General features: G+C 43.8%; 1 protein-coding gene across 1 annotated transcript in view; it reads right to left on the reverse strand.

Moving 5' to 3' along the window:
• LOC124613855 (epithelial discoidin domain-containing receptor 1-like) overlaps positions 1-25,157 on the reverse strand; it is a 616,622-nt gene that overhangs the window by 263,900 nt on the left and 327,565 nt on the right. The window contains 2 exon segments of the mRNA XM_047142580.1: positions 3,112-3,223; positions 3,314-3,366. Coding sequence (XP_046998536.1) covers positions 3,112-3,223; positions 3,314-3,366 — 165 coding nt within the window.

Genomic DNA, 25,157 nt, shown 5'->3' on the forward strand with positions numbered 1-25,157 from the left:
GCACAGCACGTTAATCTCTTACAAAGTTTGCATTGTGGAAAATGGCACAATAATAATAATAAAAAGGTGCTTGCATTCATAGACGTATCACAGCGAACAAACTAAACCTCCATTGCCCACAACATAACCTTATTTTTGAACAGAAAGCAGCCATGTATGCAACCGTAAAAATATTAGACCCTCTCTCTTGTGAATAAGTGCGGTTGCCAGATAATGAAATAAATTGAATTCTGCTTGATAATTCCCAATGCGTAGATTAATAAGCATGTGGATGGATTACATGACACAAATTTTGTTTTATGTTAAGTTTTCAAAGTATCCAATTATGCTGTACGGTGGCAGAATAAATGGTCAGATTCGCACCTTACATGAGACCTTTACAAACCACAATGAGAAAGTGAAGATGACACTTAACGTAAATCGACAGTTATGAAAACATTTGCCTGTAAATATGTAATGCAAAAATGGATTAACACACCATTCCTATACAATGCATGTCTTTGAGCGGAAGGTAGAACAGGGAACGCGAGTCGTTTTTAGTTTTGAAAAGCCAGCTCCACAACGGAGTAGTGAAGCCGTGCTGTGGGAGTTACGCCAGAAACCACTTAAGGGGCTCCGGAAAGACTCAAAATCATGAAAAGTTCAATTTTTACTTCTTTGCGTTTTCTGAATCTGCAGGCTATTACCTTTTAATAGATATATAATTTATTCAATTCCGAAGACTACAACTATTTTTAAATTTTTTTTGAAATGTGTTCTACATGGGCGTGACCCACTGTGGCGCTGTTAAACTGCTCTCAAATGGTGTTATTATTAACGTCCGTGTTCATCAGGTACATTTTAGTCTGCCTCATGCAATAATGGAGGTGATAAAACCTATTTTCAGAGACTTAGCAGCATCTGAACTGTTGAAAAAGTGTATTCACGGAAAAACTCAAAACCCCAATGAAAGTGTAAATAGTGTTATATGGTCGAGAATCCCCAAGACTGTATTTGTTGGAATAGAAACACTTCACTTTGGTGTGTATGATGCTGTTGCGACTTTCAATGATGGCAACATTGTAAGGTGCAAGGTATTTAGAAATATGGGAATGAAGATAGGTTCTAACATGGTACGAGCGATGCTTGCTTTAGACAAGGAACGCCTTCGGGCTGCAGACAGGGCTGTAAAGAGTCTAGAAATACAAGCAAGAGTAAACAGGAGGAGGAACAAGAGGAAGCTGGAGAAGGAGTTTGCAGAGGATGAAGATAATCCATCCTATGGACCTGGAATGCACTAAAAAGTTAATCCAATCTTTATCGCTCGATTCCCAAAACTTTTATTTTCTCATACTAATTACATGTTTTCTAAGGATCTTCCAAACATATTTGTTTCAAACTTTCAGTAAATGTTACACAGTACCTTCTGCATAATTTAACACAGCATTTTTCCAAAAAACTGTATATTTTTGAATATGTAAATACAAAATTGCAAAAAATGTTGTGAATTTTCATTACAATTGAAAAAAAATCATCTTTAATAGCTGAACTAAAATTTTGTAAAATCCCTGTGTTAAGTTGTAGCCCATATTCCAATAAATAATCTGTAAAAAGTTCAACTTCCTACCTCAAATACTTTGTGAGGAAAGATGTAATTTACAAGCGTTATTTTAATATTGCAAGTATAGGGCGTTCCGGAGCCCCTTAAAGGGGTGGCAGGAAGGGGGACAGCGACCCTGGACCAGGTGATTCAAGTCGGAGGACTGCCTGTGGCGAGGTATCTGCTCAAGGGCAGAGAAGAAGCTTAAGAAAACTGCGTTTTGGAATTCTAACGGGATATGAACAAAAGCAAGTGACGCATTTTCGTCCAGCGAGTGCGACACATGGAAAGGTCAATGTACTTTAGGCATCTAGAACAGGCACAAAACGTCCAATTGGCAGAAACGCACTAGGAAGAAGAAAAATACTGAAGTTTCGACGCAGTTTGATAGAAGGGACATTGAGATTGGTAGAGGGTGTTTCTACAAAGTAAGAGGAACGTTCCTATTGATTGAACAAAGCCATTACATGAAAAAGGAACCTGAGTGGAGGGAGGCAGTTCTGCCATGAGTAGGACAAGAGAGAAATTTTTCGGGGGGAATCTTCTCTGAACTGGCATCAAGTGCAGAATGGAGCACTTACCTCTCCGTACGACACACAGAAGACATTTGTGTGGACACTGCGTTCACAGCGGCTGCACTCCAGCTAAAATATTAGCTGTGGCAAAGTTTAGCTCCAACTGTGGAGAAACGAACCACCCAAATTAGTTAATTGTTCTTGCGAGAACTGAGAGGGCACTATAGTATGCACGCTGCTCCAGCCATGTGCGTGTATGTCGCCACATAATAACGAGAAACATAGGGAAATTTTCCGCTGGAAAGTTCAGCAAAGGCGATATTAGTTTTGTAGGGATTTCAGTGGGAGAGAGTGGCCTTGCAGACAGCAGCACGTCGCAGCTTAAGGTAAATATCGCGTGCAGAGGCGTAAAATTTGTTGGTTCACCAGCTTGTGTCCACCGTAAATTCGAGCGGCCTTGGGTAATCTTGCGTTCAAATTTGTCACTTAATTAACCATCCATCGTAGACTTTTTTTGTCATCCTAAATACTACTGTACTTCCATATTACTGTGCTTAGGATTAATGTAGAGAAACTTCCAATTAAACTTTCATAATATTATGTTTAGGATTAATGTGCTTTCAGAGAGTCAATATTTACCATTGTTGTGTATAAACTTATTTCACTTTTTGATGTTGGCAAGATGCGTTATCCATTGCGCTGTATTTACGTTGGTGAGTTGAAAACTGTGTGAAAGCTGTAATTTTGTGAGAAATAGTGCGACATTAAACTTGTCATTTCACCTCACACAGTTGTTCTCAATTCTAGAATAAGCAAAACAAAACAAAACTCCGCTGTTACAATGCAAATGGCCAGTATGTAGTGATGTTTTAGAGAGAAAACGTGTGTCACCTGTAAACTTGCAAACACCTCCCACATCGAGTCGGGTGTTCGAGAATAAGCTCCAAGAAACAGGCACAGAAGAGACAGACTGGTGTGCCTTGTACAGACGAACACGGGGGGCGCTCCGCCACTCACCGGAGAACCAGACGCCGGCCTCGGCGGCGCGGTCCGAGCGCATGGCGCCGCCCCCGCCGCCGCCGCCGCCGCCGCCGCCGCCCCCGCAGCCCCCCAGAACGCCGTCCACCAGCTGGCCGAGGCCGGCGCGCCAGGTCGCCGCCTCCCGCCGGCCGTCGTAGCTGCCGTCCTGCAGCGCCGCCACCGCCGCCGCCGACGCCTCCGCGCCGGGACCGCCCCCGCCGCCCGCAGGTGCCGAGTACCGCAGCACGCCCTCTGCGCGCACAGTCAGCACACGCTAGATTCTAAGTAAAGCTATTCGTTATCAGACTTTTTTCTCATGGAGCTACAAGTTTCGGACAACACTAGCAAAGTACACAAATACGGTATCCATGGAGGTAATTGCAACTGGCTTTCTAGAAGGCAACAGATGGTGGAAATATGTCACGAAAACAAAAACTACTTATCAGGATACAGGAGAGTTACTTACGGATTACCTCAAGGCTTTGTATTAGGCCCTTTGTTATTCTTTATTTCTGTAAATAGGTTACCACACCACACTTCAGTAGCAGAGCCAGCGTCATTTTGCAGATAACACAAGTATTCTCACTGATGGTCACAATGAATCAGTGAGACATCAGAAGCTCTCTGCCAAGAGAAAAAGCAAAAAGATGTTTGCGTGGTGGTTAGGAAAAAAGTTATAGATGAGCTTCACAGATGTAGGAATAAAACCGACAAGTAATGCACTTCTAGAACTGAGGGCTGTACCACTGAACAGACATCTTACCAGAAGTTTCTAGCAAGTTCATAATATGATCATTTACTAAAGTAAAAAAAAAAAACTGATCTACTGAAGAAACTGTTGAGCGGCGACTTTGTACCACTGAAACAGTAATTTCTGATTGCTGCACAAACGTGCATAGTGTGCAATGTAAAGTTTGCCAAATAGCCACTTAAAACTCAAAAATGAACAACGAGAATAATGAAAGGGGTTATAGATAGTGGATCATGCAGGTACATTTTGAAAGAATTTAAAATACTGATCCGCCAGGGTTATACAAATGCTAAGGTGTGTGCTGTCTTAAATCACACAGGGGAGATTCTGCATCAAGAAGCTAGGTTAACAATTATGAAATTAGAAGTACACGTCATTTTTACAGAAAACTACACAGAAACTACCTATATCAAGATGTATGCTTATGAGCATTAAATACTCTTCAACGCATTGCCTTTTGAACTAAAGAATGTAAAAACATTAGGTATGTTTAAAAAAAAGAGTTGAAAAAGATGATAATATCTAGTAGTTTTTAGTGACTAAACAATGTTAGCTGCAGCTGCTCTGTTTTCATTATTGCTTGCAGTCCAGCACGTAGAAAGGTTTCGAAGACAGCAGGGTGAAGAACGATAGTCATTACGTGAGTCAGATTATGTGTGTGAGTGTAATAGTCTCTCTCTCTCTCTCTCTCTCTCTATCTCTCTCTCTCTCTCTCTCTCTCTCTCTCTCTCTCTGTGTGTGTGTGTGTGTGTGTGTGTGTGTGTGTGTGTGTGAGTGTGTGTCCACTACTGTCATCGAGCCAAACGCCACACGTGGTGCCCTGGTGCCCGCACAGTGAGGAAGAGTGCAATGTTTATATGAAATCGATAAATCGATAGGAATTTTTCTAGCCTTTCATGCAGACGACCAATCCTGTTTCCTTAAATTCATCAAATGGAACATATACATCTACATCTACATGGTTACTCTGCAATTCAAACTTAAGTGCCTGGCAGAGAGAGTTCATGGAACCATTTTCATACTACTTGTCTACCATTCCACTCTCGAATGGCATGTGGGAACAAGGAACACGTAAATCTTACCGTTCGAGCTCTGATTTCTCTCATTTTATTATGATGATTACTTCTCCCTACGTAGGTGGGTGTCAACAAAATATTTTCGCATTCGAAAGAGAAAGTTGGTGATTGAAATTTCGTAAATAGATTTCGGCGCAAAGAAAACCGCCTTTGTTTCAGTGACTGCCACCCCAACTCGCGAATCATATTAGTGACACACTCACCCCCATTGAGCTATACACGATACGAGCTGCCCTTCTTTGCACTTTTTCGGTGTCCTCCGTCAATCCTACCTGGTAAAGATCCCACTCCACGCTGCAATATTCCAGGAGAGGATGGACAAGTGTAATGTAGGCTGTCTCTTTACTGAGTTTGTCGCATCTTCTAGGTGTTCTCCCAACAAAGCGCAGTCTTTGTTTCGCCTTCCACACAATATTATTTATGCGGTCTTTCCAAGGTATTTAGTCGAACTGAGAGCCCTTAGATTTGTGCAATTTATCATATACCCAAAATTTATCGGATTTCATGTAGTACCCGTGTTGATGACCTCGCCCTTTTCTTTGTTTAGTGCCAGTTGCCAGTTTTCGCACCACACAGAAATTCTCTATAGATCATTTTGTAATTGTAATTGATCGTCTGATGATTTTGCTAGACGGTAATTTACAGCATCATCTGCAAACAATCTAAGGGGGCTGCTCAGGTTATCAGCTATATCATTTATGTAAATCAGGAACAGCAGAGGGCCTATGACACTATCTTGCGGAACGGCAGATATCACTTCTGTTCTACTCGATGACTTACCGTCTATCACTACGAACTGTGACCTCTCTGAGAGGAAATTACGAATCCAGTCACACAACTGAGACGATACTCCATATGCACGCAATTTGACTAATAGTCGCTTGTGAGGAACGGTATCAGAAGCCTTCTGGAAATCTAGGAAATCGGTCTGAGATCCCTTGTCGACAGCACTCATTATTTCATGGGAATAAAGAGCTAGCTGTGTTGAACAAGAACGATATTTTCTGAATCCGTGTTGTTTATCTATCAATAAGTCATTTTCTTCAAGGTGATTCATAACGTTCGAGTACAGCATATGCTCCAAATTCCTACTGCAAATTGTGGTCAGTGATGTGGGTCTGTAATTCAATGGGTTACTCCTATTTCCTTTCTAGAATATTGGTGTGACTTGTGCTACTTTCCAGTCTTTAGGAACAGACCTTTCGTCAAGTGAGCGGTTGTATATGATTGCTAACAAAGGCGCTATTGTGTCGGCATACTCTGAGAGGAACCTGACTGGTATACCATCTGGACCGGAAGACTTGCCTTTCTTAAGTGATTTTAGTTGTTTTGCAACACGTAAGATATCTACTTTTATGTCACTCATGCTAACAGCACATAAATATGATAGATACGAGAACAATGTCTTCTTAACAGTAATGAACACCTGATGACGCACACCAATCTGTTACTTGACAATGACACAATAGCCAGAACCGACCGCAATGGTAAGTGAGTAAATCTAATAAGGGTCCAGGCGGAACATGCTGTCGTTTCTAATTTGCAGCAGTCCTGTGGGTGGAAGTAATTAACCAGAAAATAGGGGAACGTGCTGTCAATAGCAAGAGGACTTATTGACTGCCGCAGCTGGCAACTTGACGGACGTTAAGCGTCAACTAACAAATGCGTTACGTTTTATCAGGTTGCAGGGAGTTATTACTTTATTGCCGGTGACTGTACTCATCGACAGCTTCATTAACGTTCAGAGTAAGAAGCTTCCGGTAGAGTGTATTGAACTATCAGGGTAAAAGAAAAATGCATCCACCCTCGGCAAATTTCGTGAAGAAATCTTTCGAATTATCAGTTTAGTAGCAGTCTCATCTTCGAGAAACATTTCAACACGTTTCCGAGTCGACTATTATTTATTAGGTAAGATTTCGTTTAGGATGCGTGAAACGGCATCGCCATTACTGGAAGTTCCATGAGCTGACAGCACCACAAAGGAACTCCCCCCATCATATCTACGAATCACTGTTCTCTAAACGGCATCTCTCAAACCGGCTACTATCCTGGCCACTGGATAACGTTCAAATTTTTGATCTCCTTGAAACCAACTAAACTGCTTGCGACAGTTCCTATAACGTACCCACTAGCACAACACCAATGGTCAGCACCCAGCACACGACCATCTACAAGCAGTTTGCACCAATCTCCATCTACAAATTAATTGCGTAGTGTTCTTGATTTTTTTCTAACAGGTAGAACCTATATATTGGAGAGCGCCTTCAGTTCCAAACTTTGTCTGGCCGTTGCTAGCGTCGATTTTTCACATGGATAGCTGTTATGAAATATCAAAGACTGTTTCATTGGCCCACTGAACACCAAACGAAAGGGTATCTTCGTTACCGCTTGAGGATTACCTGTGTCCTAAAAGCGTTTAAGTTTCGCTTTGATATATCCCAACAGTTGAAAGGTATGAATGAAGAATAATACAAATACCAAGTGTTTTCTAAATAGTGTATATTCTACACTTTTGACTTAATTCCACTTTTTCAGTTGGAGTGTGTCGTGACATTATTGATGAGGTTTATTACTAAATACTAACACTAAAAATTTGCTATGAGAAAGTAGGAGGCACCAAAACACAGATGGAGATTTGTTAGACGTTCAGACTGATGTCATGCGATAGTGTGATGGAGGCTAAGAAACGTGCAAAAGAACAGTAACCAAGTTTGAAGATATTCTGAGAGAACAGTGGTTACGCTTTCGAAATGTTAAGGTACTCCACAAAAATTTCTGACCTTCCGATGAGCAATGAAGAACGAAGAATCAGCAGACAGCATTCATGAATTGCAACTCGCTCGAAATCCTAAAAAGATTAGCGATAAATGTAAGATAGCGATAAATGTAAGATAAATACAAAGGCAAGAAAAGAAAATGTGACTGATGATGTTAGGCTGGGTTGAGGTTATTTCAACTTTTGGAAGGAAGGAAGGAAGGAAAGAAATGCTGACTGAAATACAGACCGAGAATAAAAGTGTAATGGGAACAAACACAAACGCTGATTTGAGTTTTCATCTTTTCGTGGTGCAGTAACTGATCCATTACATTTAGTGAGTTCATCAGTATTAATTTTATTCTTTCTGTTCTCTCGGCCATATCCGATTTCGTTATTCTCAGAATAAGGCTACAGTATTCGCTCCGACCTTTTAAAGATATGGACTGCGGTACTGCGTATGCTGCCAAAAATACACAAGCGGCAGAGACGTTGATTGGTGGCAAAGAAAAAAATAATGTAGGAAGATCAGGATTTAACCACCCATTGATATCGAGGTCATTAGAGACACAGCGCCAGCTTGGATTGTTTTAAGCATGGAGAAGGATATCGACAGCACCCTATCAGAGGAACCGTTCCGGCAATTGCGTGGAATGATTTAGAGAAATTACTCGACGGCAAACAGTATGCACAAACTGCATCAATGGCTACGAGACAGGTCCATGCTGAGATGACGGTGAGTCGTTACGAGCGGCAGTGTAGCGACATCTTTCCGAGTTTATTAAAGAATGCGCCAGACTGCACCATTTTCTCAAGCTGAAACTGCTGTTTCTAGTAATTAAACGCTTCGCCAAACAAATTTCGACTGCCGCTTTCACAACCGGGTCTCAAAAAGATGAAGTCAATGCTGGAACTTCTTCGCTTTCATATCATGTAGAGTGACCTGCGTCAAAGCAGTGGATATAGGGAACAAACAAGAAGACTGAGGGATTTAAATCCACGGCTTTCCTGTCGTGCCAAAAATAGGTCAGCTCCTCAGTGAGCACAAAGTTAAAGTAATTTTTTGCCCTCCACAGAAGACAGCAGGAACTCTGGGTTCCGTCAACGATGATTTAACATAGCGCAAAGCTACATAATATCCGAACGAGTCTAAGAAACTAAACTCCGCCCGAACAGGCCATGGAGGCCCAACGGTACCGACCGGCCGCCGAGTCGTCCTCAGCCCACAGGCGTCACTGGATGCGGACATGGAGGGGCATGTGGTCAGCACACTGCTCTCCCGGCTGTATGTCAGTTTACGAGACCGGAGCCGCTACTTCTCAATCAAGTAACTCCTCAGTTTAGCTCACAAGGGCTGAGTGCACCCCGCTTGCCAACAGTTTTCGTCTATCGCGCAGACGACTCGTTCAGTCCATAAAACATCCACGGAACACCGAACGTACACCCGGCTCTTAACGCCCAATAAATTGGCTGTCGTATGACCTTTATGTCAAGGGTAAAAGAGAATTCTTTTTAATCATTCCTTGAGCATCTTGTGTGGCAAGAGAGCATCGCAGCTGTTGGGAAATACTATACGAACTGCTTGTCATTCGTCGACGTCAGCTTTCCTTCTGCCTCTCTCTTCACGGTCAACTCGTACGGCGTTCTCAGACCGGACATTGCGCTGGCATGTTCCGTTCCCGGATATCCTACCGAGGTAACAACAGCACGCACGCTGTGGAGATCTGGAGCTCTTGCAGCACTGTTGCAACACGTTACTTGGTTTCTCATCGGTGATTTGTGCACGAGCAGTGCATGTCTAAAGGAAGTTTGCGTCGTAATTAAGAATGGCATAGGCTCTGCAATATCGTGCTGTATTTATCCTCCAACACAGCGACTTTCAAATAATATGTTTGACCTGTACGGAAATATACAGGGTGGTCCATTGATAGTGACCGGGCCAAATATATCACGAAATAAGCATCAAACGAAAAAACTACAAAGAACGAAACTCGTCTAACTTGCAAGGGAAAACCAGAGGGCGATGTGGTTGGACCACTAGATGGCGCTGCCATAGGTCAAACGGAAAACAACTGCGTTTTTTAAAATAGGAACCCCCATTTTATTATATATTCGTGTAGTACGTAAATAAATATGAATGTTTTAGCTGGACCACTTTTTTCGCTTTGAGATAGATGGCGCTGTAATAATCACAAACGTATAAGTACGTGGTATCACGCAAAATTCCGCCAGTGCGGACGGTATTTGCTTCGTGATACATTACCCGTGTTAAAATGGACCGCTTACCAATTGCGGAAAAGGTCGATAACGTGTTGGTGTGTGGCTATTGTGATCATAATGCCCAAGGGGCGTGTCCTATGTATGCTGCTCGGTATCCTGGACGAAATCATCCAAGTGTCCGGACCGTTCGTCGAATAGTTATTTAAGGAAACAGGAAGTGTTCAGCCACATGTGAAACGTGAACCACGACCTGCAACAAATGATCATGCCCAAGTAGGTGTTTTAGCTGCTGTCACGGCTAATCCGCACGTCAGTAGCAGACAACTTGCACGAGAATCGGGAATCTCAAAAACGTCGGTGCTGAGAATGTTACATCAACATCGATTGCACTCGTACCATATTTCTGTGCACGAGGAATTGCCTGCCGACGACTTTGAACGTCGTGTACAGCTCTGCCACTGGGCACAAGAGAAATTACGGTACTATGACAGATTTTTTGCACGCGTTCTAATTAGCGACGAAGCGCCATTCACCAACAGCGGTAACGTAAACCGGCATTATATGCACTACTGGGCAACGGAAAATCCACGATGGCTGCGACAAGTGGAACATCAGCGACCTTGGCAGGTTAATGTATGGAGCGGCATTGTGGGAGGAAGGATAATTGGCCCCCATTTTATCGATGGCACAATAATGGTGCAATGTATGCTGATTTCCTACGTAATGTTCTACCGATGTTACTACAAGATGTTTCACTGTATAACAGAATGGCGATGTACTTCCAACGTGATGAATCTCCGGCACATAGCTCGCGTACGGTTGAAGCGGTATTGAATAGCATATTTCATGACAGGTGGATTGGTCGTCGAAGCACCATACCATGGCCCGCACGTTCACCGGATCTGACGTCCCCGGATTCTTTCTGTGGGGAAAGTTGAAGGATATTTGCTATCATGATCCACCGACAACGCCTGACAACGTGCGTCAGCGCACTGTCAAAGCATGTGCGGACATTACGGAAGGCGAACTACTCGCTGTTGAGATGAATGTCGTTACACGTACTGCCAAATGCATTGAGGTGGACGGACATCATTTTGAGCATTTATTGCATTAATGTGGTATTTGCAGGTAATCATGTGTAACAGCATGCGTTCTCAGAAATGGTAAGTTCACAAAGGTACATGTATCACATTGGAACAACCGAAATAAAATGTTCAAACGTACCTACGTTCTATATTTTAATTTAAGAAACCTACTTGTTACCAACTGTTCGTCTAAAATTGTGAGCCATACGTATGTGACTATTACAGCGCCATGTATCACAAAGCGAAAAAAGTGGTCCAACTAGAAAATTCATATTTCTTTACGTACTACACGAATATGTAATAAAAAATGGGGGTTCCTATTTAAAAAAAGTAGTTAATATCCGTTTGACCTATGGCAGCGCCATCCAGCTGGCCAACCACAGCGCCATCTGGTTTCCCCCTTCAACCTTAGTTCTTTGTAGTTTTTTCGTTTGACGTTTATTTCGTGAGATATTTGACCTGGTCACGATCAATGGACAACCCTGTATATAATGGATGTACAGTTTGTAGACGCGTGGTCGGTGACGCACGGAAGCTTTGATCTGGCCGTGAGTCGTGCACGGATAGCCAAATGGTAAGGCGGCCGCTCGCGATAAGCGGGGAATCCGGGTTCGAGTCGTGGTACGGCACAAATTTTCATTGTCAACACTCCAATCTACAGCTGATAGTTGGCGATATTCGCAATTCGGAATGCATTTAATGTGTATTGTAATAAAACTGTTATTATCTCGTTGTCCCTTGCTCTTAATCTATAAGGAGCGTTCAAATGAAAAGGTACGAAACCTTGTAACAACCAACTGGGTTGAAATTTGCATATGCCGCTTTTGGATTATGTATTGAGGCTTTCGAGCAATGGAAGCACGTGTCGTCACCTACCTCCAATACATTCATAGCTGTGCCCTCGCAAGGCAAGCTGATGCCTACCGGATTTTTTTCCGATGTCCGATATTCATCCAGTCCCTCGACACGGAAAAAATCATCAACAGCGATGTGTACTGGGAGACCCAGTGTATCCTACGCAAGTCCATCGAGAGTGAATGGCCTGGGTTGATCATGGAGGGAGTGGTGCTAATCCAAGATGACGCGCATCCACACGTCGCCATGGTCGGTGAGAACTAAGTTAAAGTGATTTTTTGCCCTCTACAGAAGACAGCAGGAACTCTGGGTTCCGTTAAAGATGACAACATAGCGCAAGACTACATAATATCCGAACGAGTCTGGAAACCACTGTAAGTGTAATGGCCAAGCTTGAGCATCCGCCCTGCGACCCAGACATACCGCTCTGCGACTTCCATGTGTTTGGCCCGCTAGAAAAAGGTCAGAGGGAATCGCTTTAACTCGGACGATGAACTGAGGGACACCGCGGAGAACAGGCTCCTATCACAGCAACGGGAATTCTGGGAAATCGAATCATTCCGCTGGTGAGAGTCGGATAGTTGCGCTCAGACCTGTGGCGTTTAATTTTGAATAAAGACGTAGTTTATACCCACGGTGTTGTTGCGTACCTTTTGTTTTGAATACACCTCATATGCGTATGCAGCAGTGGCATACCAATCTGACTTGCTCGCCATGCGACCCGACGACCGGGAACGATGAAATGATAATTAAATGAAGACCCTAAGCTGCCGACAGGTGTTGATATACATCAACGGGGACAGTTGAAAATGTGTGCCCCGACCGGGACTCGAACCCGGGATGTTTGTTGCTTTAACTTTGGACACCAGTATAGAATACCGTTTTCGGGAATTCTCTCTGGCCACCTCCTGATCTGCAAAAGATGGAGCCGAAAATGCTAGGGTGCAGTAACTGATGTAACAGCTCACATACTTATATCCAACACATGGAATAACAACGTACCTATGTTTACATCATTACACAATCTCCTCCTTCAGTACAGTAAGTGTTGCTGTACAACTAATGTCCATGTTGGTATCGTGAGCTACACTAGAAGGTGGAAAGTCACTTTCAGAGTATCAGCTATGTACACACATGATGTTGCCTCGATTACAAGTGCTCAGATTCATCACCGCTCAGATTCATCACCGCTGACAGATGCCAGGGTAACCATTCTTAGTGATAGATAATTACCTCAGATGGCGCAATGGTAGTACGAATCGATAATAGCTTCTCACGGTGGAATAAGACATGGATGACAACAGGTTAGGCATATGCAATTCTATGGAATAGAAGATACACCCCTTAATCCAGCGTGATATGGTAATATCGATTCGTACTACCACTGCGCCATCTGATGTACTTGTGTATCACTGTGAATGGTTACGCTGGGATCTGTCAGTTGTAAAGTGGTGATGAATGTGTGCTCTTGTAACAGGGACAACAACATATGTGTAGATAGCTGTTACTTTGAAACTGACAAGCAGATTTCTAGTGTAGTTATCGATACCAACATGGACATACATTACACAAAAAAAAGTGTGTGAAATCTTATGGGACTTAACTGCTAAGGTCATCAGTCCCTAAGCTTACACATTACTTAACCTAAAGTATCCTAAGGACAAACACACACACACCCATGCCCGAGGGAGGACTCGAACCTCCGTCGGGACCAGGCGCACAGTCCATGACTGCAGCGCCATAGACCGCTCGGCTAATCCTGCGCGGCATACATTGTACAGAAGGAGAAGATTGTGTAATGGTGTAGACAGAGGTATGTTGTTCTTTCAAGCATTGCAAATCTTGGACATAATTATGTGTGCTGTTATGTTAGCTGTTGTATCCCAGCGTTTTCGCCGGCCGCTGTGACCGAGCGGTTCTAGGCGCTTCAGTCCGGAACCACTCGGCTGCTACGGTCGCAGGTTCGAATCCTGCCTCGGGCATGGATGTGTGTGATGTCCTTAGGTTAGTTAAGTTTAAGTAGTTCTAAGTCTAGGGGACTGATGACCTCAGATGTTAAGTCCCATAGTGCTTAGAGCCATTTGAACCATTCTGAACCAGCGTTTTCGGTCCCATATTTTGCAGATACGAAGATGGCAACAGAGTTGCCGAAGATGGTATTTATACGAATAAACGATTTTAGAGATATTGGCACTTGCAAATTTATTCAGTGTTCGTGACTACAATTACTCATTCCCCGTTTTATTTTAGCTCTGTATCCATTTTATGAAGGGAATTGTTCCACAACGGCAGTCTAATAATGGTTTCTTTTTGTGAAATGGCTACGAAGTTAATTTTGACTAAGACAGTTAGTCGCTTTAAGCGAACCATGGTACTTAACGGACGTGAAAAATACACCGCGGAAAAATACAATAGCCGTTTCCGGAATTCCGGGTCATCTGCGCCGTGCTGCTGTGTGCACAGCGTATTACTTTGTGCAGACAATGGCACGCGCGCCCAGCAAAGGGGCCCAGAGGGCGCGGAATTACGCTCTTCTTTAGCCAACTATTTAATGAGCTACTTTACATTCGACTAATTCCCAAATAATAGGCTCCGCTAATGAGCACTTGTGGAAGGCAAACACTTTTTATACGGAGCCGCGCGCCCCGCCCAGCGTATTTCGCCCGCTCTCCCCTTTTAGCCGCCCCCCCCACCACCCCCACACCCCCTATTCCCCACCCCCTCACTGCGCTGCATTCTGGCCGTCCACTGCAGCCGTGCGATGCTATAGGCATGAGCTTATGTGGAACGAGCGCGCGTGTGGCCAATCAAAATGGCCGTACGGGATTGGAAAATAATTTGTTCAAGAAGGATATTACGAGGGTGGGTCAAATGTAAACCTTAAATTTTTAATAACAAATCGAAATTTCGCACCGATTCGGATCTCCGGGCGGGGACTACTCAGGAGGACGTCGCTATTAGGAGAAAGAAAACTGGCGTTCTACGGATCGGAGCGTGGAATGTCAGATCCCTTAATCGGGCAGGTAGGTTAGAAAATTTAAAAAGGGAAATGGATAGGTTAAAGTTAGATATAGTGGGAATTAGCGAAGTTCGGTTGCAGGAGGAACAAGACTTTTAGTCAGGTGAATATCAAGGGCTGAGATGGAAACCCAGTTTTAAGCAAAGAAGGGAAAGCAGAAAGGTGGAAGGAGTATATAGAGGGACTATACAAGGGCGATGTTCTTGAGGACAATATTATGGAAATGGAAGAGGATGTAGATGAAGATGAAATGGGAGATACGATACTGCGTGAAGAATTTGATAGAGCACTGAAAGACCTAAGTCTAAACTAGGCCCCGGGAATAGACAACATTCCATTAGTACTACTGACAACCTTGGGAGAGCCAGTCCTGACAAAACTCTACCATCTGGAGAGCAAAATGTATGAGACAGGCGAAATACCCTCAGACTTCAAGAAGAATATAATAATTCCAATCCCAAAGAAAGCAGCCGTTTACAGATGTGAAAAATACCGAACTGTCAGTTTAATAAGTCACGGCTGCAAAATACTAAGGCGAATTCTGTACAGACGAATGGAAAAACTGGTAGAAGCTGACCTCTGGGAAGATCAGTTTGGATTCCGTAGAAATATGGGAACATGTGAGGCAGTACTGACCCTACGACTTATCTTAGAAGCTAGATTAAGAAAAGGCAAAACCTACGTTTCTATCATTTGTAGACTTGGAGAAAGCTTTTGACAATGTTGACTGGAATAATCCCTTTCAAATTCTGAAGATGGCAGGGGTAAAATACAGGGAGCGAAAGGCTATTTACAATTTGTACAGAAACCAGATGGCAATTATAAGGGACATGAAAGGGAAGCAGTGGTTGGGAAGGGAGTAAGACAGGGTTGTAGCCTCTCCCCGATGTTGTTCAATCTGTATATTGAGCAAGCAGTAAAGGAAACAAAAGAAAAATTCGGAGTAGGAATAAAAATCCATGGAGAAGAAATAAAAACTTTAAGGTTCGCCGATGACATTGTAATTCTGTCAGAGACAGCAAAGGACTTGGAAGAGCAGTTGAGCGGAATGGACAGTGTCTTGAAGGGAGGGTATAAGATGAACATCAACAAAAGCAAAACAAGGATAATGGAATGTAGTCGAATTAAGTCGGGCGATGCTGACGGAATTAGATTAGGAAATGAGACACTTCAAGTAGTAAAGGAGTTTTGCTATTTGGGGAGCAAAGTAACTGATGATGGTCGAAGTAGAGAGGATATAAAATGTAGACTAGCAATAGCAAGGAAAGCTTTTCTGAAGAAGAGAAATTTGTTAACATCGAGTATACATTTAAATGTCAGGAAGTCGTTTCTGAAAGTATTTGTATGGAGTGTAGCCATCTATGGAAGTGAAACATGGACGATAAATAGTTTGGACAAGAAGGGAATAGAAGCCTTTGAGATGTGGTGCTACAGAAGAATGCTGAAGATTAGGTGGGTAGATCATGTAAGTAATGAGGAAGTATTGAATAGGATTGGGGAGAAGAGAAGTTTGTGGCACAACTTGACAAGAAGAAGGGATCGGTTGGTAGAACATGCTCTGAGGCATCAAGGAATCACGAGTTTAGTATTGGAGGGCAGCGTGGAGGGTAAAAATCGTAGAGGGAGACCAAGAGATGAATACACTAAGCAGATTCAGGCTGCAGTACGTATTGGGAGATGAAGAAGCTTGCACAGGATAGAGTAGCATGGAGAGCTGCATCAAACCAGTCTCAGGACTGAAGACCACAACAACAACATCCTGTAAGTTGGCAGGCGTGCTACAAACAGGGTGCAGAATGGCCTGTAGGTGGCAGCATGGTGCAGATGCACACATACCGTCGCAGTATCAGTATATAGATGGCCGCCCCACTTGCGACTTGCAACCAGGGAAGAACAGCTTTCTGTTATTCGGTTTTTGCGTAGTGAAAGTGTGAAATCTATTGAAATTCATCGACGAATGTAGGTTCAGTAGGGTGATGTATGTTTGTCACAGCAGCAAGTCTACGAATGGAGTAGGAAGTTCGCAAATGGTGTGACTTCAGTGGAAGATGCTCCTCGTCCAGGTCAGGCACAACGGGTTGTGACTCCACAGAACATTGCAGCAGTTGAAGCCATAGTGAAGGAAAACCACCGACCGACACTGAATGACATTGCGGCATGTTTACAGATTAGTCATGGGTCAGCACACCACATTGTGCATGATGTGCTCCAGTTTCACAAAGTCTCTGCAAGATGGGTGCCACGGCAGCTGACTCCTGAAATGAGAGAATGACGTATGTGAAGGACTTCTTCGGCGCTTTGAACGAGAAGGTGACGGCTTCCTTGCAAGAATCGTTACTGGGGGCGAAACCTGGGTTCACTTCCACCAACAGGGAACGAAGAGAGCGAGCAAGGAATGGAGCCATTCCTCATCACCAAAAGCAAAGAAGTTTCGAACAGAACCATCAGCAGGGGAGGTTATGCTGACTCCCTTTTGGGACGAAAAAGGCGTCATTTTGGAGCACTACATGCCTAGAGGGACCACTGTCACCAGTGCATCATACACAGATCTCTTAAAAAAATCATCTGCGGCCTGCAATCAAATCAAAGCGACGTGGATTGCTGTCAGCAGGTGTCCTTTTGCAACATGACAATGCAAGGTTCAAAAAAATGGTTCAAATGGCTCTGAGCACTATGGGACTTAACTTCTGAGGTCATCAGTCCCCTAGAACATAGAACTACTTAAACCTAACTAACGTAAGGACATCACACACATCCATGCCCGAGGCAGGATTCGAACCTGTGACCGTAGCGGTCACGCGGTTCCAGACTGTAGCGCCTAGAACCGCTCGGCCATTCCGGCTGGCGACAATGCAAAGCCCCGCACTGCCCGTACAACAGTTGCAACTGTCACAGACCTGCATTTTGAGTGTCTTCCTCATCCACCATACTCACCAGACCTTGCCCCAAGTGATTTCCATATGTTTGGACCACTGAAAGACGCAGTGGGAGGAAAGAAGTTCCGTTCTGATGAAGAGGTACGCCACGCGGTGCATGAGTGGTTGCGCGGACTACCATAAGAATTTTTTTCCAAAGGAATTTATGCACTTTGTAAGCGCTGGAGGACTTGCATTGAGCGTGGGGGAGATTATGTTGAAACGTGATGCAGCTTTGTACCACTTCTGCACAATAAATAATATTTAAAAAATATTTAAGGTTTTCATTTGACTCACCCTCGCATTTCCAGCTGTGAAAAATTATCTGTCTTCTTCCCCCTGCTAGACTATAAATGGGGTTTTCTGTAGAGGATGTAACGTGTATAAGAGTACATATTTCTATCGGTGACTGAGGACAGGGTGCTGAACAACACTACATCAGTATTTACTTCATTTGCACACTAACAATTATAGCTATTAGGAGTAGTGTGTTTTTAGGATGGTTAGTGCCTCCAAGTACATGTGGCAACAGAAAACGGTTGATGCTTATTTTCCGATGAGTAGCAGGTCAAGTGTTGAAGTCTGGACATGAGGACGCAAAACGGGTGGTCTATACTGACAGACGTAATCCACAAGATGCCGCTCTTACGACCATGCACAAAATATCAGGTCGTAATTTTTGTGACGTGTCTATGCGAAGGCCGTTTGACGCAAAGAAAAAATAATCAACACAACTCAAATGGTTCAAATGGCCCTGAACACTATGGGACTTGACTGCCGTGGTCGTCAGTCCCCTAGAACTTAGAACTACTTAAACCTAACTAACCTAAGGACATCACACACATCCATGCCCAAGGCAGGATTCGAACCTGCGACCGTAGCGGTCGCGCAGTTCCAGACTGCAGCGCCTAGAACCGCTCGGCCACCACGGCCGGCCTGCTCAACAGGTTTGGTCAGTACTTTAACAACAAAATTGACCAAATTTTAGAAAAGTCGTATGACGCTAGTTACGGTGTCCTTATATGATTACAGAATGACCTGTTTGTGAAGTTCACAGTGTTGTGTCTATCACTCCGAAGACGGGTTCGATGCCGCTCTCCACGCTGGCCCATCCTCTACATGTCTGTTCACCTCTGCGTAACTGCTACAACCGCCGGCTGGAGTGGCCGTGCGGTTCTAGGCGCTACAGTCTGGAGCCGAGCGACAGCTCCGGTCGCAGGTTCGAATCCTGCCTCGGGGATGGATGTGTGTGATGTCCTTAGGTTAGTTAGGTTTAATTAGTTCTAAGTTCTAGGCGACTGATGACCTCAGAAGTTAAGTCGCATAGTGCTCAGAGCCATTTGAACTGCTACAACCTTCATAACTTTCAACCTACTCACTGAATTCAAGCTTTGATCTTCTACACTTTATACCCTTTGCACCTCTGTTTTTTTACCAAATTGATGATTCCTTGGTGCCACAGGACAGTCCTTGTAAAGCGTTCCCGGCTTTTAGTCAAGTTGCGTCACAAATTTATCTTCTCCCCAGTTAAATTTAGTACCTCTTCATTAATTATTCGATGTACTTATCTAATATTTAACATTTTTTATGTAGTGCAAAATTTCAAAACGTTCTGTTCTTATCTTGTCTGAATTGTCCATCGTCTACGTTGACTTACGTACGGTGCTACACATGAGACTAATACCTTCACAAAAGATTTCGTAACACCTAATTTTTATTCGACGTTAGAAAATCTGTATTTCTCGGAAATGCATTTCTTGTTACTGTCGCCGTGCGGGATTAGCCAAGCTATCTAAGGCGCTGCTCATGGACTGTGAAGCTGGTCCCGGCAGAGATTCGAGTCCTCCCTCGGTCATGGGTATGTGTGTGTGTGTGTGTGTGTGTGTGTGTGTGTGTGTGTGTGTGTGTGTGTGTGTCCTTAGGATAATTTAGGTTAAGTAGTGTGTAAGCTTGGGGACTGATGACCTTAGCAGTTAAGTCCTATAAGATTTCATACATAATTGAACATTTTTTTGTTACTGTCATTTTATATCACTCTACTTCAGTCATCGGTTATTTTGCTGCCCACATAGCAAAATTCATCAAATACTGGCAGTGTCTCCTACCCTAATCTTACTGCCTCAGTATCACCTGATTTTATTCTACTACATTTCATTATCCTTGTTTTAGTTTTGTTGATATTCATCATATAATCAGTTTTCAAAAACTTGTGTATTTAATTCAACTGCTCTCTTAAGTCCCTTGCTGCCTGACTAAATTACAATGCCATCGGCAAATTTCAGAGTGTTTGTTTCTTCCGTTTACAAATTTCTGCTTGGCTCGCTTTATTGCTTGCTCAATCCACAGATTGAATAACATCGCGTATAAGGCTACAACCCTGTCTTTCTCTATCTTTCCAATTACTGCATCGCCTTCATAAACTTCCGCCCTTACAACTGCAATGCTATATCTGTGGAAGTCTTATGTAACGTTTCGCTGATATATTTCATCCCTGCTATCTTCAGAATTTCGAGCAGCATATTTTAGTCAGTACTGACAAAAGCTGTAAATATATGTTTCCGGTTCAAGTGGCTCTGAGCACTATGGAACTTAACTTCTGAGGTCATCAGTCCCTTACAACGTAGAACTACCTAAACCTAACTAACCGAAGGACATCACACATCCATGCCCGAAGCAGGATTCGAACCTGCGACCGTAGCGGTCGTGCGGTTCCAGACTGTAGCGCCTAGAACCGTTCGGCCACTCCGGCCGGCAATATACGTTGTTCTTTCTCCTTCAGTCTATCTTCTACGGTAAGTCGTTGGTTTACTACAACCGTGACTTAAATGTATTAATCGTTTAAGTTTGGTCCGAAAATTGCATCCAATCAGTAGATAAGTAAATACGTAAATGACTGGTTGATTTGACCCGCTACAGACACCTTGTTTGAATACCGTCATTAAGAACGGAATCATCATACTGTGCTGTCTCCGATGACGTCAGTCAGACTTTGACAACATTCAGCTCAACAGTTTGAGTCTTCCCAACATTTACTGTTTATTTACCCAAAAAAGGTATATTGAAGGGCTTACGCTCGTGTGGTTGGGAGTGGTACGTCGCCACACAATATATCGTGTTTTTTTCCCCTTCCTCAGTCGACTATTCCCTACGTCTTTCCACCACTCTGTGATACTGTTGCCCCAGGAACTGGTGCATGTCAGGAACTGCAGCCCGATATCGTTGCACCTGGTGCGCTAGCAGGCCAGCGCAGCGCCTGGAGCAAAACTGGAGAGACACGTGACCCGTGCTGAAGCTCGTCAGAGACGTGCTAACTGAACTGAAACCTTAATGCATGCGGTCAACACTTCTCGTTCGCAGGGCAAACACGTGCCAACAGCCTGTTCACATTATTTTACAGTCAGTACGCACTCTCTGTATGACTTGTAACTTACTTCTAAACATTGACTCATCCGACCTCTCTCTCAAGCAATAGGGCAAAACGAGTCACATTATTGATACTAATAACTGAACGCAGAGAATGTCTGGACTGAGAACTAAGAGCCACCCTGGCCTGCCTCTTAACGCACACCAAGCTGTAACTAAGAGCCCTCTTCCCAGCTCTTCGCAGACCCTATGTACATTCACCTGAACTTGTTTTTTAAAATTCCGCTACCTATGCTTATAAGTGATTCAGTAATAAATGGGTTTGTCGAAACCAATGGTCAGAGAATTGGATGGACTACCACCACCAGTGTTCGATTTAGCTGTGGGAAAAGTGACCTGGAAATGGAAAACTGGAACTAAATTTATAAATAGTGGTTCAAGAATTCAGAATAAAATTAGCTTTTATTGTGTAGCATTTATGGAAGCGACTGAAATCATCTTCAATAAAAGATTAGAAGGAATCTGATCTGCGAATAAATCAAATGAAATAGTGGCAAAAACTGTGCTCAAAATTTCTCATGAGTAGACTCATTATATGCAAGGGATCAGATTGCGATTCAACTTTCAGCCTTTGATCAGTGAATTCGGCAAAATCTTCCAAGTAGATAAATACAAGAATCTAACAAAAACTATTGAAACGGCAGAACTGAATCTATAAGAAAACAAAGAAAGAAATCTGAAACGACAAAAACCAGACAAGATGTTACAAAACATATATTTCAAAAGGCAAAATTACGACATTTCAACTCAGTTATTAAAATGAAATAATGAAAGTGACAAAGAAATATCGTCTGAGAATTCTTAGGACCGAATTGCGCAAAGATAAGATTGGTGTGAATGATATGACCACCGAGATCGCCCTACATGAAACCCTCTGAAAATGCATGGGACGCAATCGAGAGATCAGTTCATGCACAGAATCCTGCAACTGCAATACTTTCGCAATTATGGACGGCTATAGAGGCAGCATGGCTCAATATTTCAGCAGGGGACTTTCAACGACTTGTTGGGTCCCTGTCACGTCGAGTTGCTGCTCTACACCGGGCAGGAGGTGATCCGACACGACATTAGGGGATATCCCACGACGTTTGTCACCCCAGCGCATGCGCCGAACGCTTACGCGAGCGAAGCCGCGGAGGAAAGAGTGGTAAATAAATAAAATAAGAAATCGTAAATATAAAAAGAGTAAGGAATCTCGCACGTAGTGGGGTGTAGGCTCCAGAACTGACTGATGGATGCTTTTTTTACCTTATCGCTGCTGTATATCGACTTGACTGTATTGGCTTTGAGTTTTCTGCTACTTAGAGCAAAGGGCACACGGACCTACTTTTCATTGACTTTACTTAATGTATTTGGAAGATATTAAATTCTATATTAACATTCACGCAAGCACACACACACACACACACACACACACACACACACACACACACACACACACGCACGCACGCACACACACACACACACACACACACACACACACACACACACACACACCGATTTTTGGTGCTAAAATTTTGTAATGGAACCAAGTGGACAAAAGCTAAAAGGATACGCAACAGTTTTCAAGCTGAGTGCTGCTGGTTGACCAGCCGAAAATAAACTGATTTCATATTAACGTAGCACCTACCACACATATCGTCAGCAAATGCTGCCAACTCGTCGAAATAGAGAGAAAAAGAAGAAACAAATGACAATCTAGTAATGGCTGGACACTTGTTTCGATACTCCACAAGGATGACAGAAGGTCGTGGGTCATTTCGGGAGAGATAGTCGTGTGTCGTAGTGTAGTGCCCTATTTGAAGGTATGCACAGGTCTCTTCATCGCCTGTCCACAGCGCAAGGGGCTTTTAAAATGGGAACGACATGGTGACCGTATCGATCACATGCTTGTGCGGCACATAAGGCGCACAATCTCCAAACGGCCCGTCACAGTCCTCTGCAGGAATGAAATAACAAAACAGGTAGATTATGGATCTCTAATGACCTCGCTGTCGACGGGGCACAAGCTCGGGTGATGAAAGTGTGGGGAAGGAAATCTGCTGTGGCTTTTCCAACGAACCATCCCAGCTTTGCCTGGATGGTGTGAGGAAACGGGCGAGTTGTGGCGCCCAGAAAATATTCCAAGTCCCGAGTAGGCGTGGCCGCACCAGCTGCTCGGCAGGCCGACCATGTGGTGCCAGGTAAGAGGGGAGCCCCAGCGGGTGGTCCAGCTCGACCGCGTGGCTGGGAACTCCATGTTGACGCTGTGACGAGGACTGCGCTTTGTGTCGATGAAGGAGATGTGTATGCCGGGAGTGCCAAAGATGGTGGACTTTGTGAAACCATAATGGCAGACATTTCACAGCTCATGTAGAAATTAATAATAGCTACAGGAACCATGACACCTTTAAAAAAAAATCATGTACATTACCATAATTTGCATGACGATTCTGATGGTGTAATCAGATTTTCAATATTCTGATTAGTTTAAAGTTCAGTATCTGACTAAATTATACAATTAACACCCAGCAACGAATTTCCAAAATCCAAACGGTTCATCCGATTTTGTCGATCGACGTGTCTTTAGAAATCTATTAGTGTAAACCTAAATTGGTATGAATTACAGGCATGTAACTTGAGTAGTACATGAGTTATTGGAGGTCAAAGTGACCGATTACTATTAATCGCGTAAGGCCAAAAGTACTCCACAGTTACACGAAAAAACGGTAGTAGGATGCTTATAAATATATTTATTCGTCTATGTCTTTGTTTATATTCGATATATACTATTCATGAAGGTCAAATATTTACTCTGATTTAGAAAGCACAGAGACATTATGCTACTGGTCTACTTTTGGATTCTATTCCTTTGATATATGTTTCAAAAAATGGCTCTGAGCACTATGGGACTTAACATCTTAGGTCGTCAGTCCCCTAGAACTTGGAACTAGTTAAACCTAACTAACCTAAGGACATCACACACATCCATGCCCGACGCAGGATTCGAACCTGCGACCGTAGCAGTCGCGCCGTTCCGGACTGAAGCGCCAAGAACCGCTTGGCCACCGCGGCCGGCTCGATATACGTTTACTTGATTTGTATATGTATTTAATAAGGTATGTTACAGACTGTTTATGGTCCAGCTGCAGGAATATTTATTTATTTTCAAGTCGTTTAAATTTAGGCAACGGCCTTGCCGCAGTGGATACACCGGTTCCCGTGAGATCACCGACGTTAAGTGCTGTCGGGCGTGGACGGCAATTGGATGGGTGACTATCCTGGCCGCCATGCGCTGTTGCCATTTTTCGTGGTGCACTTAGCCTCGCGATGCCAATTGAGGAGCTACTCGACCGAATAGTAGCGGCTTCGGTCAAGACTACCAACCGGGGGCGGTGTGCTGACCCCACGCCCCTCCTATCCGCATCCTCTACCGAGGATGACACGACGGTCGGATGGTCCTGGTAGGCCACTTGTGGCCTGAAGACGGAGTGATTTTTTATTTAAATGCAAATCCAGTATTTCGTATGTGTTTCAATACGATTGTTAGTGTGCGTTGGTTTCAAGAAATGGCGGGAGCGCTCTAGCCAATCACAGCGTTCGTTAATGGGGTGACTAGATGGAAATGCTGGACAGGGGGGTGTTGGACGGGAGGCAGCAACGGGCAGGCGTGGGAAAATGGTTCAAATGGCTCTGAGCACTATGGTTGCTGCTGAGGTCATCAGTCCCCTAGAACTTAAAACTACTTAAACCTAACTAACCTAAGGACATCACACACATCCATGCCCGAGGCAGGATTCGAACGTGCAACCGTAGCGGTCGCGCGGTTCCAGACTGTAGCGCCTAGAACCGCTCGGCAAATCCGGCCGGCAGTCGTGGGAAAGACTTGGAGAGTGGAGCAGTTTGCGTGTGGTCGCGGGAGATAGAAATATTTCGTAGTGCCGATTTGTGCACTTGCGAGATTT

Source organism: Schistocerca americana, chromosome 4, assembly GCF_021461395.2.
Source record: "Schistocerca americana isolate TAMUIC-IGC-003095 chromosome 4, iqSchAmer2.1, whole genome shotgun sequence".
NCBI classification, from domain to species: domain Eukaryota; kingdom Metazoa; phylum Arthropoda; class Insecta; order Orthoptera; family Acrididae; genus Schistocerca; species Schistocerca americana.